Raw genomic sequence first — 18,469 nt, 5'->3', positions numbered from 1 at the left:
ACTTTTTGGGTTGATACGTCCAAATTCACAGAAATATGTTGTAGATCTGTCCCTCATTCAAAGCAGTACATCTGTTTTGCACTATTTCTACAGTTTTGAACACTGGTGTCAAAGACCTGAAAATACTGGTATTTGTTATGAAAATGTATTTCACAGCGGTTTAGAGGGTACAACACAATACTTGTGTAAAACTGAAATTAGGCAAAGCAAAATTACAGCAACCAGGAAATGGCGGCGTGATCTGCGTAGTGCAGCTTTGTCTGTTATACCATCATTAATATGTCCTGTGGGACTGTCGTTGTGGTGCTGTGCTCAACAAAAGCTTCATTATGCACCGCACAATAACATTTGTTTCACGATCTCATCAAGTCTACACACTGTATTAAAACTTCTTAGCCGTCAGTGTCCACATTGTGACCAGAATATTTGGTGCCGTGTGGCAATGACTGTCAATTTAATATGATAAAGACCATTAGGCCTACTAAGGTCATAAGTCAACGGTGCTACCTGGCGATGATTTTAGAGGCAGGTATAATTGATTTGACCGTCCAGATCAGTTCACACTTGATAGAGATCCAGACAAAATGCGTGCTTGACTACAGCCGGAGGTGGTCAGGAAGATCTGATCACTTTGAGAATTTTACTAGTCTATAACTGTGGGCAGAGAATATGGACATCAAGACAAAGAACACATGATAGCGCCAGGTGTAAATGGGTCTTCAGTGAACAGTGTAAGAGAGAATAAAGGACACATGTTCAGTAATATTGGTGTGACAGTAGAAATTTAGTAATATAGAACTAAAGACACCAAGTCTTGGATTCATGCTGCTTAGTTTAATTCAGGCTAACCACCACAGTTCAGAATTGTTTAAGAAACGCTTTTGCACAAAAGGCACAGGTTTACAATGATTTGAAGTTGATTTTGGGGGTTGGAGGAAAATAAACTGATCCACTCGATGAAGAAATCCCAGAAGCCTTCAGGTTCCTCAGGGAAGATATCCTGCAAGACAAACAGTCAGCACCAGCATTCAAGTTCCCAGTCATGTGTGCGAGCATGTATATAACTCACATTTAGTCACAGGTGTAAGCCACCTCCAGGTACTTATAGGTTCCGACACAGGGGTCTCCAAACACGGAGTTGGATGCCTGGACGACACACTGGCTCTTCCCATCACACCTGTGTGTTTAAAATACAAGTAGAGGTTAAAATTACAGCCAATGAGTGTACAGGTAAATACACACCGTTGGTTACCGTACCTTTCTGCCATCTTACTGGTGGTGGATTGGCTGAGGCAGTTGGTGTTGGTGAGTTGGTTATCGGGGCGCCCAATGGAACACACGTTGCGTTGACGACGACCATAGTTGGCACTCTGGATATGGATCTTACCTTCATCTGAGGGAGACGAGGAGGAGGAAGAGATAGATGAAGAAAAGGCAGAAGGCCAAGGCTGGGTGTTTGTGTGGGCTAGAGACTAATATACACAACACCACATGAGAGGATACCGTACTGTAGTGTTGACCTGCTTACCACATTGTAGTTGAGAATCAGAGCCTTCACATATGATGCTGCTTACTGCAAGGACAAAACAGGAGTTACACCACACAGGCCTGACAAATAAAGGCATACTATGGCTTGGTGAAGTGTTAGTGATGGGCACTGATAGGGAACGTTGATTAATTAATGTTTAGGCATAAACAGAGTTGTAGAAAGTTAAATGCATTATCTTCAACCGTTACACTGTGGTTTAAGCTCCTTATGAGACGTCGTCATCTCAAACTGCTCAGAATGTGAAAGTAAGCTGGTTTAGCTAGTCGTACCGCTAGACCAAAGCTATATATTTCTATACAATTTGTGCCTGTGCCGTCTGAATAGCTATAAATGAGATTTGAGCTAACGTTGGCTGAAACAGATATTCACTGTTGCACCAGATGAAGTGCGCGCAAGCATCAACTAAGCCACAATGTAAAGGAGACCTGTGTGGTACGACTACCCATCCTTCTTACCAAGTGCTAGCTGGCTAATTGAGTTATAAAGAATAAAGTGACTTATAAATAGCAGCTTAAGTGACGGGGAGTAGATGCTTGCTGGTTCCAGACTTGGTGCCTCGGTACCACTTGCCATGCAGTAGCAGACAGTAGGACTTGGGTGGCTGGAGTCATTGAAAATGTAGGGCCTTCTGACAACGCATGGTATAGAGGTCCTGATGTCAGGGAGCGCGGTCTCAGTGATGTACTGGGCCGTACGCACTACCCTCTGTAGCGCCTTGCGGTCAGATGCCAAGCAGTTGCCATACCTAGTGGTTAAATGCCAGTCAAAATGCTCACAATGGTGCAGCTGAAGAACTGAGGATCGGAGGGCCAATACCAAATATTTTTAGCCTCCTGGGCAGGTTGGAGAAGAGGCATTGTCGTGCCCTTTATACTACTGCATGGACAATGATGGATTCTTAGTGATGTGGACATTGAAGCTCACAAAATGCTCCACTACAGCACAGTCGATGAAAATGGAGGCGTGGTCAGCCCTCTGTTTCCTGTAGTCCACAATCATCTTCTTCGTTGACGTTAAGTGAGAGGTTGTCATTCTGGCGCCACACTGCCAGGTCTCTGATCTCCCAATAAGCTATGCTAACGAAAGTTGTTGCCAGCTACTTTGTTCCATAACCACCGTTTGTGGGCTAGCTAGGGTTAGTTAGGAATTGAGGGTGGTGTAAAAGTGGAGAATAGAAAAGGGCATGTATTAAAACACATGGTGGCCATAAAACAAAGTTCACAAGCTGGTCCCATTGGTGACCCAACCCATTCTATGGCTTTGCTAGCCATCAGCAGAGTGCGCTCTTTCACCGAAGTATTAAACAATATCCCAACATGCCTCAGTCATACAGATATTCAATTTAACGGTATTGGTGCCCACCACCAAGTATTATTAGCACAGACTGACTTGCTACTTGCTGTTGGACACAGGAGTATTTGGTGTCCAGGTACTTATAGGTTCCGACACAGGGGTCTCCAAAAACAGAATTGGATGCCGGGACGACACACTGGCTCTTCCCGTCACACCTGTGTGTCAAAGACAGGTAGTGGTTATAGCTGCAGCCAATGGGTGTCTACAGGTAAATACACACCACAGGTTCCAGTACCTTTCTGCCATCTTCCTGGTGGTGGATTTTCTGAGGCAGTTGGTGTTGGCGAGTTGGTTAGCGGGGCGCCCAATGGAACACACGTTGCGTTGACGACGACCATAGTTGGCACGCTCGATATGGATCTTACCTCCATCTGAGGAAGAGACAGACAACGAAAAGATAGATAAGGAACGAAGGAGAGCCAAGGGTGGGCATCTTTGGTGTAGGTAATCTACAGTATAAAACACAGGTGATAGCTGAGTATATACACTGTTCAGTAGTGTTGACTAGCTTACCACATTGTAGTAAAGCATCAGAGCCTTCACATGTGATACTGCGTGCTGCCAGGACAAATAAACAGGAGTTACACACCACTCACATTAGCTTGGAGTAGTAGTATCATCATCATTATTACACACAGTACCTCCATCCGTTAGTGCACAGGAAGCTGCAACCAGCACTGAAACAACATCACACAGCCAGTTCAGCAACAATCCACATCATATGCATTTGGACCGTGAAGCTAGAAATGAGCATTTGTCTCTATCCTCAAGCATTTGAGATATTCTAGTGTATTAAAGTAGTAAAGTTTAGCATTTGGTCTCATATTCCATGCATGCAGTGTGACTAAACTTGTTAGACGCATTTGTAGTTGGTCATAGATACTTTTTTGCCTAAAAGGAACTGAATGGTTAAGGTTGTCATTTTGAAGATTACAATACTTCTCAACACGTCTACATACATGCAGATGCTACCTTGAATTAATAGTGATGTGTGAGGAAGTTAAAGGAACAAAGATTATACCCCATAAAAATACTAACCTCCCCAGTTCTTGATAATGTGAGGGGTTGACATGTGCCCTTGTAGCCTGTCTCACTCATGCTTTCTTAATCATGGCATTAATTTAAAAGTGTTCAGAAACATTTAGAAAGATAATAACTCCAGCCACTATTGGGCAAAACATACACCAAAACACACTGCAAACGCAGCCAAAATACCTTGTAGTCACATGTTTGATGTAGTCATTGTGTGCTAGGAATATAGGACCAAATACTAATCTTTGGACTACTGTAATATAGTATAGGCAAGTGTCCTGACACTTTTGACAAATTCACAAGGTGGCTCTAGATACAGTGCTTGTTTCTAGACAGTTAAACAGATATGTATTAAAATACCCTCCAATAAAGAGTTCTACCATCATCTCATGGAACATTCAAGCCCTGCAAAATGTCTATTCCCATACGATCAGTCTCTCTCTACATTTCCTGCTGTACTGTCAAATTATGGAAATGCTGAACTTTAACATAATGGATTATACTGTAGACCTCAAATCATATAACATGTACTTCAAGAACTCTGAAATACAAATTTAAACATTTAGTGATATGTATTCTAACCTGCATCATATACAGATGTTGTATACTCACAGGTGACCACCATCAGTCTGAACATGATGCCAGGTACAAGCGTGGTAGTAGCAGATATGATTAAACTGATGGTAACCTGACCTAATACACCTGGTATTTATGTTATGTGACATGTCTTAATTAACCCAGCTGTATCTATTTTGTGTCCAGGTGCACCTCATTGCAATCAGGGGCTGGGCTTTGCTGGTCTGTACCAGGCTTTTGGGTCAGTCTCATAGAGTTATATAGAAGACTCTAGATGGCTAAAATCCATTTTGGCATGAACATTGCCATTGAGGGCTTCCACCAATTTAAAGTAGTCATCTGGGTGGGGCTTCCTGGTTAAGGAAGAATCACATGGGCCACGTTCAGTTGCAAAACCTTCTCGAGCGTTGCCGATATACATTTCATGAATAGAGCTAACGTATTTCCTGGCAGTAAATCTCCAACTTTGGCTTTATACCTTTTCAAACAACACTATGTGGCAGTGTGCACATTTTAGTTTGTTTGCCAACTCATAGAAATAGTAGAAGAAGAAAATGGACTACTTTTAAATGAATATTGCCTCAATATTATCTTTAATTGAATTTGATTTGATTTGCTTTGAATGGAACTAGGTATTCCTTTTGTCTAAACGGGATAGGGCAGTGTGCAGTGCGATGCCGATTTCGTCATCCGTGGATCTGTTGGGGCGGTATGCAAATTGTAGTGGGTCTAGGGCAGGGCTCTCCAACTCTGTTCCTGGAGAGCTACCATCCTGTAGGTTTTCAATCCAACCCCAGTTGTAACTAACCTGATTCAGCTTATCAACCAGCTAATTATTAGAATTAGGTGCGCTAGATTAGGGTTGGAGTTAAAACCTACAGGACAGTAGCTCCAGGAAGAGAGTTGAGAGTCATGGTCCGGGTAAGGTGGAGGTGATATGATCCTTAACTAACTTCTCAAAGTACTTCATGATGACAGAACTGAGTGCTATTGGGCTATAGTAATTTTGTATTTTCTTAGGGTCCCCATTAGCTGTTGCAAAAGCAGCAGCTACTCTTCCTGGGGTCCACACAAAACATGAAACATGACATAATACAGAACATTAATAGACAAGAACAGCTCAAGGACAGAACTACATATATTTTATTTTAAAGGCACACAAAGCCTACATATGAATGCATACACACAAACTATCTAGGTCAAATACGGGAGAGGAGTTGTGCCGTGAGGTGTCGCTTTATCTGTTGTTTGAGACCAGGTTTGCTGTTTATTTGAGCAATATGAGATGGAACTTAGTTCCATGCAATAATTGCTCTGTATAATACTGTACGCTTTCTTGAATTTGTTCTGGATTTGCGGACTATGAAAAGACCCCTGGTGGCATGTCAGGTGGGGTATGTGTCAGAGCTGTGTGTAAGTTGACAATGCAAACAATTTGGGGTTTTCAACACGTTTAATTTAAAAAGAAGATGTGATGCAGTTAGTCTCTCCTCAACTCTTAGTCAAGAGAGACTGGCATGCATAGTATTTAAATCAGCCCTCTGATTAGTTCAGTTACCTTTGCTTTCATGGGTACAGGAACAATTGTGGATATCTTGAAGCAAGTGGGGACAACAGACTGGGATAGGGAGATATTGAATATGTCCAGTAACCTGCCCTGAACCTTAGTCACTGTTACTGGCCGGCAATCACCCGGTACTCTACCCTGCACCTTAGATGCTGCTGTACTATGTACAAAGCAGTGGAGGCTCCTCAGAGGAGGAAGGGGAGGACCATCGTTTTAAAAGTTATCCTTTTTAGATAAAACTGTACTAAATATAATCACGTCACCAAATAATTGATTAAAACGCACTGTTTTGCAATGAAGGTCTACAGTAGCCTCAACAGCACTCTGTAGGGTAGCACCATGGTGTAGCTGGAGGACAGCTAGCTTCTGTCCTCCTCTTGGTACATTGACTATAATACAAAACCTAGGAGGCTCATGGTTTTCACCCCCTTCCATAGACTTTCACAGTAATAATGACAACTTCCGGAGGCTGTCCTCCAACAAATCAGAGCTCTTGCAGGATGAACTGACATGTTGTCCACCCAGTCAAAGGATCAGAGAATGAATCTAGTACTGAAAGCATAAGCTACAGCTAGCTAGTACGGCAGTGCATAAAATGTGGTGAGTAGTTGACTCAAAGAGAAAGACAGTAGTTGTAACAGTTTTTAGCTAATTAATTTCTTCCTAAATGAAAGAGAAGCAAGATAGAAATACTCAGTTTTTTTCACTTTCAGTTTCACTTACTTAGCAAATGCAGCTACTGAAACACCCTGCTCAAACAGAGACATGGTATGTTAGCTAGCTGGCTATGACTTTCCAACACAACAGTGGAACTGTTCCAAGTCAAGTTAAACTTTTGGTTTTACAAATGTATTGCCACAGGGGCCCGCCAGTGAAACTGCTTACTTACTGTACACTGTAACGTTACTGCATGATTGTAGCGGGTTTACTAATGCATTGGTTCTATTAGCTATGCTGACTATGACGTGACTTTAGCTAATATGGTGACAGCGATGTAGGCTGTGTGTAGCGGTTTGGCTTGGAAGGGTTTTTTCGCCTGATGTGTTGTGCATTGAAGTCCACAAGCAAATGGAAGAGGTGAGAGGAGAGTGCATAGATGCGAGAATGAATACAACGTGGCTGCTATGAAAGTGAACTGTGTTTACGAGTGATCAGGGGTGTATTCATTCAGCCGATTCTGTTGAAAAACACATTTCTTATACGGAAGCAAACGGAACAAAATGGGGATCAACATACCTGAATTTGTCCAATGGAAACTCTCGTTTGCAACTGTTGGACTAATGATTACACACCATTTCAGCTAGATGCAGGCAAGAGTGTGCAAGGCGGTACTGTCACTGTCTGTCCGTGTGTCACCTCACATTTGTCTCTCGACCTGTGTGCCTCAATTTGTCGGGGCATGGTCAAAAGTGTTCCACAGGGATTCTGGCCCATGTTGACTCCAACGCTTCCCACATCTATCAAGAGATGTGGTGGTCCATTCTGGATACACACAGGAAACTATTGAGGATTTATATATATACACACAAACGTCATGACTCTCCACGAGAATCCAAATAGGCCAGGTCAGGTTCGAAGTGAATAACTTCAGTCAGATCCCCTCTCAGTGGGGGGAAGGAAGCGGGCGGCGGTTCGTGTGCCAAATATGTAATTACTGCAGTTGAGAAGTTCCTGAATGTATCCATGTTAAGTTTCTCTGTTCCTCTCTTTCTTCCTCTTCCTCTTTTCTTTAACAAGCCATGTTGTTGTCATTCCACTAGTGACCTGTTTTCTCCAGTCAATAACCGTTGTTTATCCTGTTTTCCCATTTAATTTACTAGTAAATAAATAATGAAACCAATTTGTGTAGTACTAAATCATAAGCAAGTCTTGGTTACGACGTTCAGAATGATGATATGATACGAGGTTATGATTAATAAGTTGACTGTTTATAGATGTGATAGGTAAAGACCTTTTAGAGTTTCATTCAGGAGGTGGTGACTCTTTAAAGAACTGCTCTCGTGGTGCCCCAAATCCTAATAAGTTAATTGTTTCATGATTAATTGAAACGTTTAACAATTAAACATATTTAGTAAATTAGAGATAAGAGTCTTCATATTAATGTTAAAGTCACGTCACACAGTACCAGTCAAACGTTTGGACACAGGTACTCATTCAAGGGTTTTTCTTAATTTTTTGCTACGTTCTACATTTTTACACACATGGAATCATGTATTAACCAAAAAAGTGTTAAACAGATCAAAATATATTTGAGATTTGCGATTCTTCAAAGTAGCCACCCTTTGCCTTGATGACAGCTTTGCACATTGTTGGTAGTCTCTCAACCAGTTTCATGAGGTAGTCACTTAGAATGCATTTCAATTAATAGGTGTTCCTTGTTAAAAGTTAATTTGTGGAATTTCTTTCCAAGGTAGGGGTGTTATACAGAAGATAGCCCTATTTGGTAAAAGACCTAGTCCATATTATGGCAAGAACAGCTCAAATAAGCAAAGAGAAACGGCAGTCCATCATTACTTTAATACATGAAAGTCAGTCAATCCAGAAAATGTCAAGAACTTTGAAAGTTTCTTCAAGTGCAGTCGCAAAAACCATCAAGCGCTATGATGAAACTGGTTCTCATGAGGACCGCCACAGGAATGGAAGACCAAGGAGTTACCTCTGCTGCAGAGGATCAGTTCATTAGAGTTACCAGCCTCAGAAATTCCATCCCAAATAAATGCTTCATAGAGTTCAAGTAACAAACACATCAACATCAACTGTTCAGAGGAGACAGCGTGAATCAGGCCTTCATGGTCGAAATGCTGCAAAGAAACCACTACTATAGGACACCAATAAGAAGAAGAGACTTGCTTGGGTTGAGAAACATGAGCAATGGACATTATTCCAGTGGAAATATGTCCTTTGGTCTAATGAGTCCAAATTTGAGATTTCTGGTTCCAACGTCGTGAGACGCAGAGTAGGAAAATGGATGATCTCCGCACGTGTGGTTTCCACCATGAAGCATGGAGGAGGAGGAGGTGTGATGGTATGGGGGTGCTTTGCTGGTGACACTGTCTGTGATTTATTTAGAATTCAAGGCACACTTAACCAGCATGGCTACCACAGCATTCTGCAGCGATACACCATCCCATCTGGTTTGCGATTAGCGGGACTATCATTTGTTTTTCAACACGACAATGACCCAACACACCTCCAGGCTGTGTACGGGCATCAGATGAGCCGGCCTCCACAATCACCCGACCTCAACCCAATTGAGATGGTTTTGGGATGAGTTGGACCGCAGAGTGAAGGAAAAGAAGCCAAAAAGTGCTCAGCATATGTGGGAACTCCTTCAAGACTGTTGGAGAAGCATTCCTCCTGAAGCTGGTTGAGAGAATTCTAATAGTGTGCAAAGCTGTCACCAAGGCAAAAAGGGTGGCTATTTTGAAGAAACTAAAATCTAAAATATATTTTGATTAGTTGAAATTGTTTTGGGTTACTCCATGATTCCATGTGTGTTATTTCATAGTTTTGATGTCTCCACTATTATTATACAATGTAGAAAATAGTAAAAATAAAGACAAACCCTTGAATGAGTAGGTGCCCAAACTTTTGACTGGTACTGTATATATATATATATATATATATATTTTTTTTATACTCAGATTGCTCATTCTAATATTTCTTAGTTCCTTTAGTAAAATGTTTGAGGTCTGTGTATTGTTTTGTATTGTTAGTTATTACTGCACTGGAACTAAAGATTGAAACATAGGCATTTTGTTGCACCTGCGATAGCATCTGCAAAATATCTGTAGTCAGCAGTCTGATGGCTTGTAAATAGAAACTGTCTCCAAGCCTGTTGGTATCAGATTTCATACTCCTATACGGTGTGCCCGACAGTAAGGGAGAGAAGCGCTCGTGGCTGTGGTGTGTGGGGTCCATGATAATGCTGCATGCCTTCCTCAGGCAGTGGATGTCCTGGATGGGAGGGAGCACGGTCCCAGTGATGTACTGGGCCATCTTCACCACCCGCTGGAGTGCCTTGCAGTTGTGGACGGAGTAATTCTCATACCAGGCCATGATGCATCTGGTCAGGACGCTCTCGATGGTGCAGCGGTAGTATTTGGAGACGACCCGGAGCGGCACACCGAATTTCATCAGCCACCTTAGGAAGGAGAGACGCTGTTGTCATGTTGGTCCATGACAAATCTGCAGCGATGTGGACGCCGAGGAACTTAAAACTCATGACTCTCTCTACTACAGTCCCGTTGATGTGGATCGGGATATGTTCCCTCTGCTTCGTGAAGTCAACAATCAAGTAGTTTCTTTTGCTGACGTTGAGGGAGAGGTTGTTGTCATGACACTACAATGCCAGTTCACATAGCTGCTCCCTATAGGCTGACTCGTCGTTGTTGGTTATCAGGCCTACAACCGTGGTGTCGACAACAATCTTGATGGAGTTGGTGTCGTGCAAAGCCACGCAGTCATGGGTAAACAGGGAGAGGACACACCCCTGGGGGTCACCGGTGTTGAGTTAGTGTCTCATTAAAGCAGGTGGGGACTACAGCCTGGTACAGGTTGAAGATGCCCGCCAGCTGGTCAGCACACACACTCGGAGGATGCGGCCAGGGATGCCATCTGGGCCGGCGGCTTTGTGAGTATTCAGCTTAGAGAATTTTTCTTCACGTCTGACTCAGAGTGAAAGCACCTGGTTGTCCGGAGGAGCAAGAGTCTTCCTGGATGACTTGGTATTGTCTGCCTCGAAGCGAGCATAGAATGTGTTCAGCTCTTCTGATCAGGAGGTGTTGGTGGATATCGCACAGCTGGATTGGCCTTTGCAGTCTGTGATAGTCTGCAGTCCTTGCCACAAGCGATGCAAGTCTGTTGTCAAACATCAATTCAAGTTTGAGTCTGTATTGTCTTCTTGCATCCCTAATGGATTTGAGGAGCTCGTACCTGTTTGCCTTGTATGCGTTGAACACCACCAAGACATCGGGGTTCGTTCTGCGGATATTGAATGCTGCAGAATGGGCTCTCATCATTGTACGGATTTCTACGTTCATCAAGGGTTTTTGGTTGGGGTATATCCAAATTATTATTGTGTGTACATCAACACATTTCCTAATGAAGCCTGTGACTGACGATGTATATTCCTTAATGTTGATGGATGGGTATTCTCCAAACAATCCTGCAGCATTGAGCCTGCCTCTGTCCAGTGCCTCACTATTCACTGTGCTGGTGGCTCCCTCTTTTAGGCGGGAAATAGGAACAGAGAGATGTGATCTGATTGACCGAAGTGGGATGGCTTTGTACTTGTCATGGATGTTTGCTCATACATGGTCAAGCACGCTGGATCCTCTTGATGGGCAGGATACCTGTTGGTGATATTTTGGGAACATTTGTAATGAGGCTCCTAGCGCTGTCAGAGATAGAGAAAGGAGGAGATAGGAATCCCAATGAATGGAGAAAGGTGTAACACCCTACCCAGCAGACTGTAGACTAATCACATTCAGCTTGTCATGCTGCGTCACACGGTTGCTAAACTAATCATCACGTAATCCCTTCTCAATGTCGAGAAACCTGCCTATTTTTCCTTCGAGAGTACGTAATGTAACAATTCTAAATCTGTATGATACTATCAAACATCTCGGATTACAGTTGCAATGTACTTCTTGTTCACAAAAAAGGCTAATGTGTCACGAATTCCGACGAGACTGCTCCTCCTCCTTGTTCGGGCAGGCTTCGGCGTTCGTCGTCCCCGGAGTACTAGCTGCTACCGTTTGATGTTATCTATGTTTGTTTGGTCTTGTCTGATTAGTGCACCTGTTCCATATCTCGTATTGATTATGTCACCTATAAGTTTCCTTTGGTTTTGTTTGTAGTTGTGTGTTGTTGTACGCCTGTCCGTTGGTGTAGGTTATTTGTTTTCTTGTTGTTAGTGCTTTTCGCACTTTACGCACTGTTTTGCGTATTCGCTCGCCTCCTTTTTGTTGAGGCCCGTTGGATTTGTATTTTGCTCCTGTGACTATTAAAGGCGGATCAACTAAGCTTCTGTGTCCTGCGCCTGACTCCAACACCGCATCCACATCAGCCCCTGACAGAACAACACACCATACAATGGAGTCAGCAGGAGCAGCGGCGGCGACCGAGTCGCTGGAGGATCGGGTCAGCTGCCAGGACGCCATGATCCAGCAACTCGGCTCCGCCATGCAGGAGGTAATGAACACCCTGCGCCGATGGGAAAGGGGAGGCGTGCCCACACCTCCTCCTACATTACCACCACCATCGGCCAGCCCCACCAGACCAGCTCCGGAATTCCGCCCTCATCTCCTGTCTCTCCGGCAAGGCGTTGGAGTGGGCCAAAGCCGAATGGAGGGGAATATACGCCGCCACCATCAGCTACGCGGAGTTCTCCCTCCGCTTCAGGGCAGTTTTCGATCACCCTCCTGAGGGTAAAGCGGCGGGGGAGCGTCTGTTCCACCTCCGACAGGGGAAGAGGAGCGCACATAGGTTCGCCCTGGATTTCCGGACTCTAGCGGCGGATGCGGGGTGGAATGAGAGGGCCCTCATCGATCACTATCGGTGTTGCCTGCGTGAGGATGTTCGTCGAGAGCTGGCCTGCAGGGACACCAATCTGTCCTTCGACCAGCTAGTGGACATGTCTATCCGTCTGGATACCCTGCTGGCCACCCGCAGACGTCCCGTCCATTCCATCCCCCAGCACCTCTGAGCCGAGCCCAATGGAGCTCGGGGGTGCTGGCGCTAGAGAGAGTAGGAGAGAGAACCCGAGCGGGGCCGCCCCCTGCACCAGCTGTGGCCGTAGAGGACACACTGCGGCTAGGTGCTGGGGAGGGTCTCCAAGGAATCGAGGCAACAGGTCGCGCACTGGGGAGTCATTGCAGGTGAGTAGGCGCCCCACTCACCCAGAGCTCTCTGTTGTTCACTTGTGTATACCTGTGGTATTTCCTCAGGTTCCATCTCATTCCCAGCATAAGGCGCTAGTCGATTCAGACGCAGCTGGGAATTTTATTGATCGGAAATTTTGTTCTAAGTTAGGGATTCCCCTCCTGCCCGTTGATGCACCCTTTCCTGTCCATGCCCTAGATAGCCGCCCGTTGGGATCTGGGTTGATTAGGGAGGTCACAGCGCCACTAAAGATGAAGACACAGGGGGGTCATGAGGAGATTATTCAGTTGTGCCTCATTGACTCTCCTGCGTATCCCGTGGTGCTGGGGCTTCCCTGGTTAATCACCCATGACCCCACCATTTCGTGGCAACAGAGGGCTCTCAAGGAATGTTCTGGCCAGTGTGTTGGGCGATGTTTAGGTGTTTCAGTTGGGGCGACCACGGTGGAGAGTCCGAACCAAGTGCCCGCAATGCACATTCCCCCTGAGTATGAGGATTTGGCACTCGTGTTCAGCAAGATGAGGGCGACGCGATTGCCACCTCATAGACAGGGAGATTGTGCGATAAACCTCCAGACAGGTGCGGCACTTCCCGAGGCCATGTGTATCCTCTGTCTCAAGAGGAGACGGCGGCTATGGAAACCTACATAGCTGAGTCCCTGAGACAAGGATACATACGGCCCTCCACTTCCCCTGCGTCCTCGAGTTTCTTTTTTGTGAAGAAGAAGGATGGAGGTTTGCGCCCGTGTATTGATTATGGTAGTCTCAATCAGATCAGTGTGAAATACAGTTACCCTCTACCTCTGATTGCGAGTATGACTGAATCATTACGCGGAGCGCGTTTCTTCACAAAACTGGATCTCAGGAGCGCTTATAACTTTGTGCGCATTAGGGAGGGAGATGAATGGAAGACGGCATTGTCATGGGGTGCTGAAGGTGGGTGTGGTGCAGGAATCAAGCAAAGGACGCAGAAGCTAAGTCCAAAAGACTTTAGTGAGTTATTCACGTAGTACACTAGAACAATAAGCCCGGAGGCGAAATAACGGCGCACACAGGCGTCAAACAAACGGCGCACTAACATGTGCGGAAACCTCTCCAAACACGGAGGGAAGAATACGTAGCTCCGAACACCAACAGAGGAGCAATCACACACAACACCATACACACACAACGAGAACTAAATAGGATACTAACGAGGACTAACTAGACACAGGTGTACAACATCCAGACTAAACCAAACGAACATGAAACATAGATCGGTGGCAGCTAGTACTCCGGGGACGACGACCGCTGAAACCTGCCCGAACAAGGAGGAGCAGCAGCCTCGGCCGAAACCGTGACAGTACCCCCCCCTTGACGCGCGGCTCCAGCCGTGCGCCGACCCCGGCCTCGGGGACGACCAGGAGGGCGCGGAGCAGGGCGCGCGGGATGGTCCCGGTGGAACTACGACAGGAGAGATGGGTCTAGGATGTCCCTCCGCGGCACCCAGCATCGCTCCTCCGGGCCGTACCCCTTCCACTCCACGAGATACTGGAGACCCCCCATCCGGCGTCTTGAGTCCAAGATGGACTGAACGGTGTACGCCGGAGCCCCCTCGATGTCCAATGGGGGCGGAGGAGTCTCTCCTATCTCACCTTCCTGGAGTGGACCAGCTACTTCCGGCCTGAGAAGAGACACATGGAACGAGGGGTTAATATTATTATATTCAACAGGCAGATGTAACCTATAACACACCTCGTTCAATCTTCTCAGGCCTTTAAAAGGCCCCACAAACCGCCGACCCAGCTTCCGGCAGGGCAGGCGGAGGGGTAGGTTTCTGGTAGAGAGCCAGACTTGATCTCCGGGTGCGTACACCGGCCCCTCACTGCGGTGGAGATCGGCGCTCGCCTTGTGACGACGGATGGCCCGCTGCAGGTGGACGTGTGCAGCGTTCCACGTCTCCTCCGAGCGCCTCATCCAATCATCCACCGCAGGGGCCTCGATCTGGCTCTGCTGCCAAGGTGCCAGAACCGGCTGGTAACCTAACACACATTGGAAGGGGGTTAGGTTGGTAGAGGAGTGGCGGAGAGAGTTCTGGGCCATCTCGGCCCAGGGAATGTACCGAGCCCACTCCTCAGGCCGGTCCTGGCAATACGACCTCAGAAACCTACCCACATCCTGGTTGACTCGTTCTACCTGCCCGTTACTCTCGGGTGGTACCCCGAGGTAAGGCTCACCGAGACCCCCAAACGTTCCATGAACGCTCTCCATACTCGGGAGGTAAACTGGGGGCCTCGATCAGACACTATATCCTCGGGTACCCGTAATGCCGGAAGACGTGGGTAAATAGGGCCTCTGCGGTTTGTAGGGCAGTAGGAAGACCCGACATAGGGAGAAGACGACAGGCCTTAGAGAACCGGTCCACAACGACCAGGATGGTGGTATTCCCCTGAGAGAGGGGAAGGTCTGTCACAAAATCCACCGAGAGGTGGGACCATGGTCGTTGTGGAACGGGCAGGGGTTGTAACTTACCCCTGGGCAGGTGTCTGGGCGCCTTACACTGGGCGCACACCGAGCAGGAGGAGACATAAACCCTCACATCCCTGGCTAACGTGGGCCACCAGTATTTAGTGCTAAGACAATGCACTGTCCGGCCAATACCCAGATGTCCAGAGGAGGGTGACGTGTGAGCCCAGTAAATGAGTCGATCCCGAATCTCGAGCGGAACGTACTTCCGACCCTCAGGACACTGTGGAGGGCTGGGGTCGGTACGCAACGCTCGCTCGATTTCGGCATCGACCTCCCACACCACCGGTGCCACAAGACAAGACTCCGGTAGTATGGGAGTAGGCTCAACGGACCTCTCCTCCGTGTCATACCGCCGGGACAGCGCATCTGCCTTACCATTCTGGGACCCAGGGATGTATGTGATTTTAAATACGAACCTGGCGAGAAACATACTCCATCGAGCCTGGCGAGGGTTCTGTCTCTTCGCTGCCCGGATGTACTCCAGGTTCCGATGGTCAGTCAAAATGAGGAAAGGGTGTTGAGCCCCCTCAAGCCAATGCCTCCACACCTTAAGGGCCTGAACTACAGCTAACAGCTCCCTGTCCCCGACGTCATAATTTCGCTCCGCCGGGCAGAGCTTTTTTGAGTAAAAAGCACAGGAGCGGAGTTTAGGTGGCGTGCCGGACCGTTGAGAGAGCACGGCCCCTATACCGGCTTCAGACGCGTCCACCTCTACCTGAAAGGGTAATGCGGGGTCCGGATGCGCCAGCACCGGAGCCGACGTAAACAGGTCCTTCAGTCTCTTAAAGGCCCTGTCCGCATCAGCTGACCACTGCAGGCGCACCGGACCCCCTTTCAGAAGGGACGTGATGGGAGCTGCCACCTGTCCAAAACCCCGGATAAACCTCCGGTAGTAATTCGCAAAGCCCAAGAACTGCTGCACCTCTTTGACAGTGGTTGGGGTTTGCCAATTACGCACAGCTGACACACGATCCACCTCCATTCTCACCCTTGACGCGGACAACCGATAACCCAAAAAGGATACAGACATTTCTCTGCCTTGACATATAGGTCGTGCTCCAACAGCCTCCTCAATACACGACGCACCTGGGCTATATGCTCGGCCCGGGTAGACGAGTACACTAGAATGTCATCAATGTACACGACCATCCCTTGCCCCTGCATATCCCGGAAAATGTCATCTACGAAGGATTGGAAAACTGATGGAGCATTCATCAACCCATATGGCATGACGAGATACTCGAAATGACCTGACGTGGTACTAAACGCTGTTTTCCATTCGTTGCCCTCCCTAATGCGCACCAAGTTATACGCGCTCCTGAGATCCAGTTTTGTGAAAAACCGCGCTCCATGCAATGACTCCGTCATGGTCGCAATCAGAGGGAGTGGATAACTGTATTTCACAGTAATCTGATTGAGACCACGGTAGTCGATGCACGGGCGCAACCCTCCATCTTTTTTTTTCACAAAAAAGAAGCTCGAGGAGGCGGGAGAAGTGGAGGGCCGTATGTATCCTTGTCTCAAAGATTCGTCTATGTAAGTTTCCATAGCTTTTCTCTCCTCTTGAGACAAAGGATACACGTGGCTCCGTGGGAGCGCTGCTCCTGCCTGGAGATCAATCGCACAATCCCCCTGTCTATGAGAAGGCAACTGCGTCGCCCTAGCTTTACTAAACACGAGAGCTAAATCCCCATATTCAGGCGGAATGTGCAGTGCGGGCACTTGGTTTGGACTTTCCACCGAAGTCGCCCCTACGGAAACACCCAGACATCGCCCCTCACACTGAGCAGACCACCCATCGAGAGCCCTCTGTTGCCACGAAATAGCAGGGTTATGGGTGCTTAACCAGGGAATTCCCAGCACCTTCGGGTACGCAGGAGAGTCGATCAGATACAACTGTATAGTCTCCTCATGACCCCCCTGCGCACACATCCTAAGTGGCGCTGTGACTTCCCTAATCAACCCCGACGGGCGGCTATCTAAAGCATGAACCGGAAAAGGCTTGTCAACAGGTAGGAGAGGGATCCCTAAATCTAAACAAAACTTCCGATTAACAAAATTCCCAGCTGCACCTGAATCTACTAGCGCCTTATGCTGGGAATGAGGTGCAACCTGTGGAAAACAAACAGGTATACAAAAGTGCGCAACAGAGAGCTCTGGGTAAGTGGGGCGTCTACTCACCTGGGAAGCCTCCCCAGTGCGTGGCCTGTTGTCTCCTCCCTCGGGGAACCCTCCCCAGCACCTGGCCACAGTGTGCCCTCCACGACCGCACTTGGTGCAGGGGACAGGCCCCCTCGGGCTCCTCCTCCTCCTTCCTCTAGCGCCAGCACCCCCGAGCTCCATAGGGCTCGGCTCGGAGGTGCCGGAGGGTGGAATGGACGGACCCCACTCGGGACGTCCACGGGTGGCCAGCAGGGTGTCCAGATGGATGGACATATCGACCAACTGGTCGAAGGTGAAATTGGTGGCCCTGCAGGCCAACTCACGTTGAACGTCCTCCCGTAGGCTACATCGAAAATGGTCGATGAGGGCCCGTTCATTCCACCCTGCGTCTGCCGCTAGAGTCCGGAACTCCAGCGCGAACGCCTGTGCGCTCCTCTTCCCCTGTCTCAGGTGGACTAGACGCTCCCCCGCCGCTTTGCCCTCAGGTGGATGGTCGAACACGGCCTTGAAGCGACGGGAGAACTCGGCGTAGGAGATGGTGGTGGCGTCCATCCTCCTCCACTCGGCGTTGGCCCATTCCAACGCCTTGCCTGTGAGACAGGAGATGAGGGTGGAAACGGTCTCGTGTCCCGAGGGCACCGGGTGTACAGTGGCCAGGTAGAGCTCCACCTGCAGGAGGAACCCCTGACACCCGGCAGCTGTTCCGTCATACGCCCTCGGGAGCGAGAGCCGAATCCCACTGGGTTCCGGACCTGGGACTGGTGGACCGGCCGATGGGGTTGGCAGGGTAGGTGGAGGTGTGGGTACTCCTCTGGACTCCCATCGGTGCAGGGTGTT

At 47.7% G+C, this 18,469-nt stretch overlaps 1 protein-coding gene across 1 annotated transcript; it reads right to left on the bottom strand.

Annotated features, from left to right (window-relative positions):
- Positions 1–819: 819 nt before the first annotated feature.
- Positions 820–4,616, bottom strand: LOC121577912 (L-rhamnose-binding lectin CSL3-like). Its single transcript, XM_045223723.1, has 9 exons — positions 4,547–4,616; positions 3,544–3,579; positions 3,416–3,460; positions 3,138–3,273; positions 2,939–3,057; positions 1,529–1,573; positions 1,258–1,393; positions 1,070–1,177; positions 820–1,000 (listed from the first exon to the last, which is right to left on the bottom strand). The coding sequence occupies exons 1-8, from the start codon at positions 4,569–4,571 to the stop codon at positions 1,072–1,074; spliced, it is 648 nt and encodes a 215-aa protein (XP_045079658.1). The 5' UTR covers positions 4,572–4,616; the 3' UTR covers positions 820–1,000; positions 1,070–1,071.
- Between the last annotated feature and the right edge of the window lie 13,853 nt (positions 4,617–18,469).

The sequence above is a fragment of the Coregonus clupeaformis genome, chromosome 12 (assembly GCF_020615455.1).
Source record: "Coregonus clupeaformis isolate EN_2021a chromosome 12, ASM2061545v1, whole genome shotgun sequence".
In the NCBI taxonomy this organism is placed as follows: Eukaryota; Metazoa; Chordata; class Actinopteri; order Salmoniformes; family Salmonidae; genus Coregonus; species Coregonus clupeaformis.
Note: the sequence above shows the minus strand (reverse complement) of the source record. Positions and strands in the feature narration are given on the sequence as shown.